General features: G+C 40.4%; 1 protein-coding gene across 4 annotated transcripts in view; it reads left to right on the top strand.

Annotated features, from left to right (window-relative positions):
* CRPPA (CDP-L-ribitol pyrophosphorylase A) overlaps positions 1 to 14,320 on the top strand; it is a 366,781-nt gene that overhangs the window by 48,562 nt on the left and 303,899 nt on the right. For all 4 annotated transcript variants that reach the window (XM_055420525.2, XM_055420523.2, XM_055420524.2 and 1 more), the window contains exon 3: positions 2,092 to 2,241. In XM_055420525.2, coding sequence (XP_055276500.1) covers positions 2,092 to 2,241 — 150 coding nt within the window. The remainder of the gene's footprint in view (positions 1 to 2,091; positions 2,242 to 14,320) is intronic.

Raw genomic sequence — 14,320 nt, 5'->3', positions numbered from 1 at the left:
TGGTGTCTTTGATGAGTGGTGCTGGGAAAACTGGACAGCCACATGTAAAAGAATGAAATTAGAACACTCCCTAACACCTTACACAAAAATAAACTCAAAATGGATTAAAGGCTGGGTACTGTATAACTCTTAGAGAAAAACATAGGCAGAACACTCTGACATAAATCACAGCAAGATCTTCTCGAGTAATAAAAATAAAACCAAAAATAAACAAATGGGACCTAATGAAACTTAAAAGCTTTTTGTGCAACAAAGGAAATCATAAGCAAAATGAAAAGACAACCCTCAGAATAGGAGAAAATATCTGCAAATGAAGCAACTGGCAAGGGATTGATCTCTAGAATACACAAATAGCTCACACAGCTCAATATTAAAAAAAAAAAAAAGATTTCTCCAGAGAAGATATACAGATGGCTAAAAAGCTCATCTTTTCCAGATGCTCAATATTACTAATTATCAAAGAAATGCAAATCAAAACTGCAATGAAGTATCACCTCTCACTGGTCAGGATGACCATCATCAAAAAGTCTAAACATTTTAAATGCTGGAAAGGGTGTGCAGAGAAGGTAGCCCTCCTACACTGCTAGTGGTAATGTAAACTGGTACAGCCACTATGGAGAACTGCATGAAGGATCCTTAAAAAACTAAAAATAGAGCTACCAAACGGGCTTGCTCTTTACCTGTCTTTCATCCACTTGGACATAATCACTCCCTATCAGCCCTGGCTGTCTCTTCACTTTTGCTTTTATGCCTAGGCTCCAAATCTCTGCTTGAGTCATTGGAAATGGTGACACAGTTTGTATACTGTCTGCTTGGCTCACACATTAGCTTTGATTTTCAGCCAATCCCTTGACTTTTGTAAACTAGTTTGTGGACAGTCTATCTTTCTCAGATGTGGTCTCCTGGAGACCAAATTCTTCTTAGGTGTTAATGTTATGTGCTGTATTTACATGAAACATAAGACATTTTACAGTTAATATAAGACAGTTGGGTAAATTATCCTAACTGGGAATTTCATTTTAAGGCTACTTCACCAAGGTAGCTGTGTGGTATTGACCTTGAAGACTATATTACAGTGTAACTTTATTAAAGGTAAAGGGAAAAACTGTCAGATAAGGTGTCTTTTTAAAATTTAGATGCATCTATTCATGAGACAGAGCTTTCATCAGAGCAGTTGAAATCAGTGGACATATTGCCTTGGGGAGCTTCACATGGATGCTGTGTTTGAAGGGAGCTATTTTTCACAGGAATTAGAGCAAGACAGAAATTCATTGTCATTTGGATGGTGGCGGAGCTCATTTTGGAGATCTTTGGGAATGTGTTTTTTTCCTTAATGATCTAATGTGTAAATTAAATATTTGAAGGCACATTAACAAGTAAATATTCATGTGTAACCCATTTCATTCCTGGGCAATAGTCTCTTTCTGCCTCCCATCTTCAGGGAGTGTCCAATTTATCTGAGCATCCTTTTTTAGTATTTGACTTCAGTAGCCTGTGATGAAAAGGATTTTGGACCCATAGTGAAAAATTATTTATGTCTCTTACTTTATAGAACTGTAGTGGTTTGAGATTGGTGGGGTGTTTTTTTGGCTGCGTTGGTTTTTCGTGCTGTGCATGGGCTTTCTCTAGATGTGGCGAGCAGGGGCTATTCTTGAGTTGCAGTATCCAGGCTTCTCATTGTGGTGGCTTCTCTTGTTGTGGAGCATGGGTTCTAGGGCACACGGGCTTCATTAGTTGTAGCTTGCCGGCTCTGGAGTTATGGCTCTGGGGCTCTAGAGCATGGACTTAACAGTGGCACACGGGCTTTATTGCTCTGTGACTTGTGGAATCTTCCCGGATCAGAGATCGAACTCATGTCTCCTGCACTGGTAGATTCTTATCCACTGCATCACCAGGGAAGTACTGAGACTGGTTTTGATTGTAAATAATGTTATTTATGAGCCAAAACAAAGACTTGTTTGAATATTTTCTTGAGATAGCTTGTTGAAGGTATAAGATCCATTTCAAGACAGATCCAGAATTCAGAATTTAACTTTTAGATATTTTTTCGGTGCTATAAATGTGTCATTTACATCTCTGTTTGTTCTTTAGGCCTCAGGAGCAATCCGACCTCTTGTATCTACTGTCATCAGTCCGTCTGCAGATAGCTGCTTAGACCACTCACTGGAACGTGCCAAACACAGGGCAAGTGAAATGCCACAGGCCTTTCTGTTTGATGTGATCTATGAAGCATATCAGCAGGTAAGAACCTTGGCTTTTTAAAAATCTGCCATATTGGGTATCTTTAAGAATCACTGCCATATGTGGAGATGAGCTAGAAAAACTCATGGTGCTCTAGAGTGAACTCAAGGCTCAAGTTAATTAGAGTGAAGTTGGTTCATATAAGAAAAAGACCCAGACAGAGTCTGGAGGAGTCCATATGAAATCTTCCTCGTGATTGTCACCTTCAGGGTGACACACAGCACACCTTCCTTCCAGCAGTGACAAGGCAGCAGCATGGGTGTGATGCTTCTTTCCAGGGAAGCCCATTAGAGACTTGGTGTCTTAAGGCATTGGGTTGGTCATTTAGATACTTCTGCCTTGCACATAAATTTCAGATTCACAGGAGGAAAGCAGGTGTTCAGCGTAAACCATATGGTTTACATGGACATCTAGGCACAGTGAACCACTCTTATCAGTTAAGTATTCCCTGGAAACACTCCAAGAAACAAACTCTCTGACGCTGGCCAAGGGCTTGTCTGGTGAGTGGGTCTTTGAAAGTTAAGCAGTCTCAGCCCTACTGTAGTAAACAATCTGCACAGCTGTAGAGACATTGTGTTAAAATTTTAAAGGTAAGTGATTTCAAAATACCAAATCATTCATGTTTAGGTTATACTGAATTATCTTTGTTTTCATGTTTTGGAAACATTTTTGTACCTGTAAATTTTACTGCTAATCATTTCTGTGTTTATTCATTAAACAGTTATTAAATATCAGGTATTATGCTTGACAGAAACTTTCCAATGAAATAGGATCATTGCAACAACTAAAGCAGTGCTTGGCTGATGTTAAACAATCAGTAAATAGAGACGGTTGGACTTTAGAGATATATGAGATAATAGTAATATAAATATTGACATTTTATAATAAAAGAATGCCACAATTTGGATAGTTGTTGTTGTTTAGTTGTTAAGTCATGTCCAACTCTTCTGGAACCCCATGGACTATAGTCCGCCAGGCTCCCCTGTCCATGGGATTTTCTAGGCAAGCATACTGGAGTGGGTTGCCATTTCCTTCTCCAGGGGATCTTCTCAACTCAGGGATTAAACTCATGTCTCCTACCTTGGCAGGAGGGTTCTTTACCACTGAGGCACCAGGAAAGCCCACATTTTGGATAAAAAGTAGTTAATGACATAATGAATCAATCTTGATTATCAATTACTGTTTTAAATATTGAATTCTCAGTAAATGAGAACCAGTTTTCATGGTATGAATAGTTGACCATAGTTTGTTTTCTTAAAATTTTCTACACAGAAATTTACCTTCATTTGGTCATTAATCAAATGTTGCCCTGTTTAAAATCCTAAAAAGCCTAAATCTTGTTGAGCTAGACATCTGCTTAATATTTCTAATATTTTTTAAGATTAATAAAATAATTTATTCATCTTTATGTGAGCACTCACTTTAAGAAGAATAAATGTTAGCTCTATTTTAGAAAATTTAATACAATCCTATGATCCTTACATTAGAGTAGTATGTTTCAACAATTTTTGGTAGAGAATTAAGCCCTAAAGCACTGAGGTACTGATTCTCAAATTATGGTTACCAGACCAGCAACCTTAAGCATGGTTTAGATCTTGTTAAAATGCAAATTCTAGGCCTTCACCTCAGACCTACTTAGTTAGAAACTCTGGGAATGGAAACACCTATTTGTGTTTTAACAAACAAGCCTGTCATGTGATCCTGATTAACACTGAATTTTGGGAACCGAAATTTACCACATGCAAACCCTAAGGTATTCATTGTATGTGGTAAAGTCTCTTCTGTTGCATTCTTGGGAGAATTGAGAATGAAGTCACACAAAACCAACTCTTCTATGGTTCAGATGAGGAATGCTCACAGCATTTTGGAGGTTTTGATGCAAGTTCTTATGAAAATCATTTTTGATCATAAAGTCATTCATAAGGAAGTTTGTATAAAATATTTGTCTCTTATCTTTACTATTTGTGTATGTATATGTTTTGGTTTTAACAAGTAGAGAAGAGTAAAACAGGACAGAGTTCCAGGGGTGGGAAGTCATTTTCCATAGATTGGTCAGAGGTACCGTGTGAAAAGGCAAAATTTAAGCCAGCATTGGGAAGTGAGTGAGGAGATAAGTCATGCCGGCACCTGAGAGCATTCTTTTAGGTATGGGATGAAGAATCTAAAAAGGTGGAGTGAGGCTAGAGAAGAATGACATCATGGAGGGAAGTAGGAGATGTGGTTAGGGAGGCCCTGTGTGTAGTATCTTGTAGGGTCCTAAAGGCAATGATATTGGCTTTAGGTTTTACCTTGAATGAAGGGAGAACTTTAGGTGGTGCTGTGTGAAGTCCCACTTCTATGGGGCCACCCTATCCCTTGTGGGGATGGTACCTTACAGAAGGTAAGGGAAGAAGTAAGCTATTGTGATGATCAAGGCAAAGATGATGACAGTTAGGGCAATTTGTGTAATATAGTATTTGGTGTGAAGTGTTTGTGTTCTGAAGAGATTTAGAGGTAAAATGAGGATAGGCCATTTAGTCAGGGATCAGGTATCAGAATGGGAAGACCAATGGGTCTGAAGATTTGCTCTGAATAACTAGGACACAGTTGTCCTTTATTGAGATAGGAAATGCTAGGGAAGAGAGTTTTTGTATGATTAGATCAAAAGTTCGCTTCTGTTGTACTAAGTTTGAAATTTCCTGTAGACTTCGTAAAAATTGTAAAGCAGATAGTTGAATATATGAAACTATAATTCATATGCTGGAGAGGGTGTGGAGAAAGGGAATGCTTTTGCACTGTTGGTGGGAATGTAAATTGATACAGTCAGTATGGAAGACGGTATGGAGATTCCTTAAAAAACTGGTAATAAAGCCACCCTATGACCCAGCAATCCCACTCTTAGGCATATACTGTGAGGAAACCAAAAACTGAAAAAGACACATGTATCGCATTGTTCATTGCAGACTTACGGACACAGGGAGAGGGGAGGAGAGGGTGCGATGTATGGAAAGAGTAACATGGAAACTTACATTCAGTTCAGTCGCTCAGTCGTGTCCGACTCTCTGCGACCCCATGAATCACAGCACGCCAGGCCTCCCTGTCCATCACCAACTCCCGGAGTTCACTCAAACTCATGTCCACAGAGTCTGTGATGCCATCCAGCCATCTCATTCTCTGTCGTCCCCTTCTCCTCCCGCCCGCAACCTTTCCTAGCATCAGAGTCTTTTCCAGTGAGTCAACTCATCGCATGAGGTGGCCATACGTAAAATAGATAGCCAATGGGAATTTGCTGTATGGCTGAGGAAACTCAAACAGGGGCTCTGTATCAACCTAGAGGGGTGGGATGGGGAGGGGATGGGAGGGAGGTTCAAAAGGGAGGGGATGTATGTATACCTGTGGCTGATTCATGTTGAGGTTTGACAGAAAACAACAAAATTCTGTAAAGCAATTATCCTTCAATAAAAAAATAATTAAAAAAAAGATAGGCACTTGACAATTGTCATCTTTCAGACATTTAATGCGTTGACTGAGATAACTAGAAAAACTGGTAGAGAGAAAATAGGAGAGACAAAGGCTGAATCCTGGGGCAGTCAAAGATTTTGAGTTTGGAAAGATGTATTAGTTTCCTATTACTGTTGAAACAAATTACCACACTCTCAGAGAATTGAAAAGAGAGCTTTAAAATTCTGGAGATCAGAAGTCTAAAATCAAGGTGATGGCCGTGTTTCCTGAGACTGCAGTAGAGACTATTTCCTTGATGTTTCTAGTTTCTAGAGGCCACTTCCATTCTTGGCTCCTGGCCTGTCCTTCATACCACTCCAAACTCTTGCTTTCAGTGTTACTGCCTTCCTCTGAGAAGAATTCTAGTGATTACATCAGGCCCACCTAGATAATCCAGGGTAATCTCCCCATCTCAAAGTCTCTAATGTTATCTTCAAAGTCCCTTTACCATATTAATGGACATACTCAGATTCTGGGAATTAGGAAATTCCTAATTCCTTGGGAAGGACATTTTTCAGGAGAGGAGTGGCCACAGAGTAAGAGGGTAATGTCCCAGGAGCCTAGTGAAGAAAGGAGTTCAAGAATGATTCAGTGCTCCACAATGGTTTAAAAAGAAGAAAGAAAGGATTGAGAACTGATCCTAAGCCTTTCTAATGTGAGATGAGTGGTGTTTGAAGGGGAACAGTAGTAACAGAAGTCTGGGTGCAATTGATTGGCTAGAGAATAGGAGGGCCGCTCTTTATATGAACTTCCATGCATGTGGAGGAGACAAATGGGGGTGAGCAAAGGGGGTTATAAATTAAGAATTTTGTAAATTAAGGTGGATGACATAACATATTGATTGTAGTTATTGTTCTGTCACTAAGTTATGTCTGACTCTTTGTGATCCTATGGACTGCAGCATGCCAGGCTTCTGTGGTCCTTCACTGTCCCCGGAGCTTGCTTAAACCTGTGTCCATTGAGTCGGTGCTGCCATCCAACCGTCTCATCCTCTGTTGCCCCTTTCTCCTCTTGCCCTCAATCTTTCCCAGCATCAGAGTCTTTTCCACTGAATTGGGGTCTTCACATCAGGTGGCTGAAGTATTGGAGCTTCAGCATCAGTGCTTCCAATGAATATTCAGGGTTGATTTCCTTTAGAATTGACTGGTTTGATTTCCTTGCAGTCCAAGGGACTCTCAAGAGTCTTATCCAGCACCATCAGTTCTTCAACAGTTACCTTCTTTATGATCCAAATCTCACATTTGTATATGACTACTGGAAAAACTATAGTGTTGACTATGGCAAACCATTGGCTAAACCAAACCAAACCATTGGCAAAATGACGTCTCTGCTTTTTGATACACTGTCTAGGTTTGTCACTGTTTCTTCCAAGGAGCAAACATTTTATTTCTAGGTTACCATTACCATCCACAGTGATTTTGGAGCCCAAGAAAATAAAATCTGTTACTGCTTCCACTTTTTTCCCCGACTATTTGCCATGAGGTGATGGGATCAGATGCCATGATCTTAATTTTCTGTGTTGAGTTACAGGCCACCTTTTTCACTCTCCTCTTTCACTCTTATCAAGAGGCTCCTTAGTTCCTCTTCACTTTCTACCATTGGAGTGATATCATCTCTTTATATGAGGTTGTTGATATTTCTCCTGGCAATCTTGATTCTAGCTTGTGATTTATACAGCCTGGCATTTTGCGTGATATACTCTGCATATAAGGTAAATAAGCAAGATGACTATATACAGCCTTGACATACTCCTTTCCTAATTTTGAATCATTCACGTGTTCCATGTAAGGTTCTAACTGTTGCTTCTTGACCTGCATTCAGGTTTCTCAGGAGACAGGTAAAGTGGTCTGGTATAACGATCTCTTGAAGAATTTTCCACAGTTTATTGTAATATACTTAATCAAAGTCTTCAGCAGTGAAACAGATGTAGTTGTTTTTTTTGGAATTCCCTTGCTTTTTCTATGATCCAGTGGATGTTGGCAATTTGATCTCTGTTTCCTCTGCCTTTTCTAAATCCAGCTTGAACATCTCGAAGTTCACGGTTCATGTACTGCTGAAGCCTGTCTTGAAGGATTTTGAGCATTACCTTGCTAGCTTGTGAAATGATCACAATTGTACAGTAGTTTGAACGTTCTTTGGCATTGCCCTTCTTTGGGGTTGGAGTGAAAATTGACCTTTTCCAGTCCTGTGACCACTGCTGAATTTTCCAAATATGCTGACATACTGAGTGCAGCATCTTAACAGCATCACCTTTTAGGATTTGAAATAGCTCAGCTGGAATTTCATCACCTCCACTAGCCTTGTTTGTTATAATGCTTCCTAAGTTCCATTTTACTTCAGACTCCAGGATGTCAGGCTCTAGGTGAGTGACCACACTGTGTGATTATCTGGGTGATTAAGACCTTTCCTGTATGGTTCTTTTGTGTATTTTTGCCATTTCTTTTTAATCTCTTCTGCTTCTGTTAGGCCCTTGCCATTTCTGTCCTTTACCGAGCCCGTCTTTGCATGAAGTGTCCCCTTGGTGTCTCTGATTTTCTTGAAGAGCCCTCCAGGCTTTCCCGTTCTGCTGTCTCCTCTGTCTCTTTGCGCTGTCGTCTAAGAAGGCCTGCTCACCTCTCCTTGCTACCCTTCGGCATGCTGCATTCAGTTATTGCGTTAACACATTGATCTGCTGATGGAATCAGTTCAGGTCAGGTCACTCACTCAGTTGTGTCCAACTCTTTGTGACCCCATGGACTGCAGTACGCCAGGCTTCCCTGTCCATCATCAATTCCCAGAGCTTACTAAAAGTCACATCCATTGAGTCGATGATGCCATCCAACCATCTCGTCATCTGTCATCCCCTTCTCCTCCCGCCTTCAGTCATTCCCAGCGTCAGGGTCTTTTCAAATGAATCAGTTCTTCGCATCAGGTGGCCAAAGTTTTGAAGTTTCAGCTTCAGCATCAGTCCTTCCAGTTGAATATTCAGGACTGACTGATACTGTATTGAGAAGGGATAGGGTATAGTATAAGGCTACAGAGACCAGAACTAAGGCCATATTTGAGTATCAGTTCAGTTCAGTTCAGTCGCTCAGTTGTGTCCGACTCTCCGCGACCCCATGAATCACAGCACGCCAGGCCTCCCTGTCCATCACCAACTCCCGGAGTTCACTCAAACTCATGTCCACAGAGTCGGTGATGCCATCCAGCCATCTCATTCTCTGTTGTCCCCTTCTCCTCCTGCCCCCAATCCTTCCCAACATCAGAGTCTTTTCCAGTGAGTCAGCTCGTTGCATGAGGTGGCCAAAGTATTGGAGTTTCAGCTTTAGCATCAGTCCTTCCAATGAACACCCAGGACTGATCTCCTTTAGAATGGACTGGTTGGATTTCCTTGCAGTCCATGGGACTCTCAAGAGTCTTCTCCAGCACCTAATTTCCTCAGATACAAGTTTGGTCTAGAACTTTACTTCCCATCTTGCTATATATCCTTTAGATAGTAAGTAAATTATCATTTAGGGAAGACTTTGCTGTCCACCCTCATATGTACTGGGTTAGACCAACCTACTGCACATTTTCCAAGTGCCCTGTTTTTTCTGCCCAGCATCACAATTAGAGTGGAATAATTACTTGTGAAATCAATTGTGAAATGTCCAACTCTCCGGCTAGATCACGAGCCCTGTGAAGGCAGGGATGGTATCTGTCTTAGCAACTTGACCGACACATTGTTAGTACCAAGTACATATTTGTTCAATGCATGAACAGGAAAAAAATATGGATATAAAGAATATGGATATAAATATGAAAAATCTCCAATGTACTGGTTCTTTTGGGCCACTTCAAGATATTAACACTGTTTCCACTCTGCATTTAGATACCTATGCAAATGTTACCTCCTTAAAGGAGCTTTCCACTGATAACCTTATATAAAATAATATTCTTCATCATGTAATGCTTTATTTTGCTTTAGTTTCGTATCAGTGATGTATTTTTGGTAGGTTTTTCTCTTTCCTGAATGTTACATGAGAGCAAGGATTTTGTCTTATCTCTAACATCTGGAAGAGTTCATGGCTTCTGTGAAGTTTGTCGGAGAAGGCAATGGCAAGCCACTCCAGTACTCTTGCCTGGAAAATCCCAAGGATGGAGGAGCCTGGTAGGCTGCAGTCCGTGGGGTCGCTAAGGGTTGGACACGACTGAGCGACTTCACTTTCACACATTGGAGAAGGAAATGGCAACCCACTCCAGTGTTCTTGCCTGGAGAATCCCAGGGACGGGGGAGCCTGGTGGGCTTCCGTCTATGGGGTCACACAGAGTCGGACACGACTGAAGTGACTTAGCAGCAGCAGCAGCAGTGAAGTTTGTAATATTTTCAAATGTAAGAATTTTATACATACATAGGTATATGTAGGTATATTTTTTTTGTTATCACTTAGGTCAGTTATTAGGACTTCCCTGGTGGCTCAGAGGTTAAAGCGTCTGCCTCCAATGTGGGAGACCCAGGTTTGATCCTTGGGTCGGGAAGATCCCCTCGAGAAGGAAATGGCAACCCACTCCAGTATTCTTGCCTGGAGAATCCCAAGGACGGAGGAGCTTGGTAGGCTACAGTCCACAGGGTCGCAAAGAGTTGGACACGACTGAGCGACTTCACTCACTCACTAGGTCAGTTATTATATAAAAAGCTTTGCATGGGGGCACTATAAATGTGTATGTACATACTGAATTCTTTTCTAAAACCTTCAAGAAATTCATCTGAGAAATCAGAAATATACACAGACATTTTGGTTTAAAGCTGGTGATTGACAGCATTTTTGTAAATGTGAAAAATTGTGTTTGGCCTCTATTTCTAGAACTAGTTTAATTAGTAATTTTAAAGTGTCACTTCAAGTTGTTTTGAGGGAATTTTTATGGAGCATGAATATGCTCATGATATTATATTAATATAATTTGTTTTGTTAACTATAATGTGTATTTATGCTTACATGTCCAAATGTATGTGTATGAGTACATACACACAGTAGGAAAACTAGTTGGGTATGTGAATACTGACATGTGACTGAGTTGACAGTAATTGAACTCATTAAAATTCTATGGATGTGATATACATTTAAGATATATTAATACTAAATATTTGGTTCTGATTGGTTTTGGACTTTCCAATGTACTTGATTTTGTTGCTTAGTTCAGTTCAGTCACTCGGTCGTGTCCGACTCTTTGCGACCCCATGATCCACAGCATGCCAGGCCTCCCTGTCCGTCACCAACTCCCGGAGTTCACCCAAACCCATGTCCATCGAGTTGGTGATGCCATACAACCATCTCATCCTCTGTTGTCCCCTTCTACTCCTGCCCTCAATCTTTCCCAGCATCAGGGTTTTTTCCAGTGAGTCAGCTCTTCGCATCAGGTGGCCAAAGTATTGGAGTTTCAGGTTCAGTCCTTCCAATGAATAATTAGGGCTGATTTCCTTTAGGATGGACTGGTTGGATCTCATTGCAGTCCAAGGGACTCTCAAGAGTCTTCTCCAACACCACAGTTCAAAAGCATCAATTCTTCGGTGCTCAGCTTTCTTTATAGTCCAACTCTCACATCCGTACATGACTACTGGAAAAACCATAGCCTTGACTAGATGGACCTTTGTTGGCCAAGTAATGTCTCTGCTTTTTAATATGCTATCTAGGTTGGTTATAACTTTGCTTCCAAGGAACAAGTGTCTTTTAATTTCATGGCTGCAGTCATGAAGCCCCCAAAATAAAGTCTGCCACTGTTTCCCCATCTATTTGCCATGAAGTGATGGGAGCAGATGCCTTGATCTTAGTTTTCTGAATGTTGGACTTTAAGCCAATCTTTTCACTCTCCTCTTTCACTTTCATTAAGAGGCCCTTTAGTTCTTCTTCACTTTCTGCCATAAGGGTGGTGTTATCTGCATATCTGAGGTTATTGATGTTTCTCCTGGCAATCTTGATTCCAGCTTGTGCTTCATCCAGCCCAGCGTTCCTCATGATGTACTCTGCATATAAGTTAAATAAGCAGGGCGACAGTATACATCCTTGATGTATTCCTTTCCCTATTTGGAACCAGTCTGTTGTTCCATGTCCAGTTCTAACTGTTGCTTCCTGACCTGCATACAGATTTCTCAAGAGGCAGGTCAGGTGGTCTGGGTTTCCCATCTCTTTCAGAATTTTCCACAGTTTATTGTGATTCACACAGTCAAAGACTTTGGCGTAGTCAGTAAAGCAGAAATAGAAGTTTTTCTGGAACTCTCTTGCTTTTTCAGTGATCCAGCGGATGTTGGCAATTTGATCTCTGGTTCTTTGCCTTTTCTAAATCCAGTTTGAACATCTGGAAGTTCACAATTCACGTATTGCTGAAGCCTGGCTTGGAGAATTTTGAGCATGACTTTACTAGCGTGTGAGATGAGTGCAATTGTGCGGTAGTTTGAGCATTCTTTATCATTGCCTTTCTTAGGAATGGAATGAAAACTGACCTTTTCCAGTCCCGTGTCCACTGCTGAGTTTTCCAAATTTGCTGACCTATTGAGTGCAGCACTTTCACTGCATCATCTTTTAGGATTTGAAATAGCTCAGCTGGAATTCCATCACCACTAACTTTGTTCTTGGTGATTCTTCCTAAGGCCTACTTGACTTCACATTCCAGGATGTCTGGCTATAGGTGAATGATCACACCATCTTGATTATCTAGGTCGTTAAGATCTTTTTTGTATAGTTCAGTGTATTCTTGCCACCTCTTCTTAATATCTTCTGCTTCTGTTAGGTCCATACCATTTCCGTCCTTTATTGAGCCCATCTTTGCATTAAATGTTCCCTTTGTATCTCTAATTTTCTTGGTGCGATCTCTGGTCTTTCCTATTCTATTGTTTTCCTCTATTTCTTTGCATTGATCACTGAGGAAGGCTTTTTTTAAATCTTTCCTTGCTATTCTTTGGAACTCTGCATTCAAATGGGTATATTGTTCCTTTTCTCCTTTGCTTTTCAATTCTCTTCTTTTCACAGCTATTTGTAAGACCTCCTTAGACAACAATTTTGCTTTTTTACATTTCTTTTTCTTGGGGATAGTCTTGATCCCTGTCTCCTGTACAATGTCATGAACCTCCATCTATAGTTCTTCAGGCACTCTGTCAGATCTTATCCCTTGAATCTGTTTGTCGCTTCCACTGTACACTCATAAGGGATTTGATTTAGGTCATACCTGAATGGTCTGGTGGTTTTTCTTACTTTCTTCAGTTTAAGTCTGAATTTGGCAATCAGGAGTTCATGATCTGAGCCATAGTCAGCTCTTGGTCTTGTTTTTGCTTACTGTATAGAACTTCTTCATCTTTGGCTGCGAAGAATATAATCAATCTGATTTCGGTGTTGGCCATCTGGTGATGTTCATGTGTAGTGTCTTCTCTTGTGTTATTAGAAGAGGGTGTTTGCTATGACCAGTGCATTCTCTTGGCAAACTCTATTAGCCCTGCTAATAACAACTCCTTGCCCTGCTTCATTCTGTACTCAAAGGCCAAATTTGCCTGTTATTCCAGGTGTTTCTTGACTTTCTACTTTTGCATTCCAGACCCCTATAATGAAAAGGACATCTTTCTTGGGTGTTAGTTCTAAAAGGTCTTTTAGGTCTTCATAGAACCGTTCAGCTTCTTCAGCATTACTGGTCAGGGCATAGACTTGGTTTACCATGATGTTGAATGGTTTGCCTTGGAAACGGACAGAGATCATTCTGTCGTTTTAGAGATTGCATCCAAGTACTGCATTTTGGACTCTTTTGTTGACTATGATGTTGAGTTTTTTTGTATCTGGGTTCACCAGTAATGCTGATCTGGAATTTTCTCTTTTTGTAGTATCTTTGTCTAGTGTTGGTATCAGGGTGATTCTAGCTTTGTAGAATGAGTCTGGAGTATTCCTTCTTCTGCATTAAAAAAGAAAATAATTTGTGAAGTATACGTGTTAACTCCCCTCTAAATGTTTGGTAAAATTCACCTGTGAGATTGTCTGGTCTTGGACTATTTGGGGGGAGTTTTTAAATTACTGATTCAGTTTAACTACTGGTAATCAAACTGTTCAGATTTTCTAATCTTGTAAGATTCAGTCTTGAAGATAGTGTGTTTCTTGAAATTTGTCCATTTCTTCTATATTCTATTTGTTGGTATGCAATTGTTCATAGAAGTCTCCTATGATTATTTGTATTTTTGTGGTGTTGGTTGTAACTTCTCTTTAATTTCTGGATTTTATTTGTGCCCTCTCTTTTTCTTACTGAATGTATCTTAAAGATTTAAAAATTTTGTTTATATTTTTGAAGAACCAGCTCTTAGTTCCATGGATCTTTTCTGTTGTCTCTTAGTCTTTATTTCGTTTATATCTTCTCTGATGTTTATTATTCCACTAACTCTGATAATCCCTTGGACTGCAAGGAGATCCAACCAGTCCATTCTAAAGGAGATCATTCCTGGATCTGATCTGTTCATTGGAAGGACTGATGCTAAAGCTGAAACCCCAATACTTTGGCCACCTCATGCGAAGAGTTGACTGACTGGAAAAGACTCTGATGCTGGGAGGAATTGGGGGCAGGAGGAGAAGGGGACGACAGAGAATGAGATGGCTGGATGGCATGACCGACT

This window comes from Moschus berezovskii, chromosome 3 (assembly GCF_049115385.1).
Source record: "Moschus berezovskii isolate FMDL1 chromosome 3, NW_MosBer_1.0, whole genome shotgun sequence".
NCBI classification, from domain to species: domain Eukaryota; kingdom Metazoa; phylum Chordata; class Mammalia; order Artiodactyla; family Moschidae; genus Moschus; species Moschus berezovskii.
Note: the sequence above shows the minus strand (reverse complement) of the source record. Positions and strands in the feature narration are given on the sequence as shown.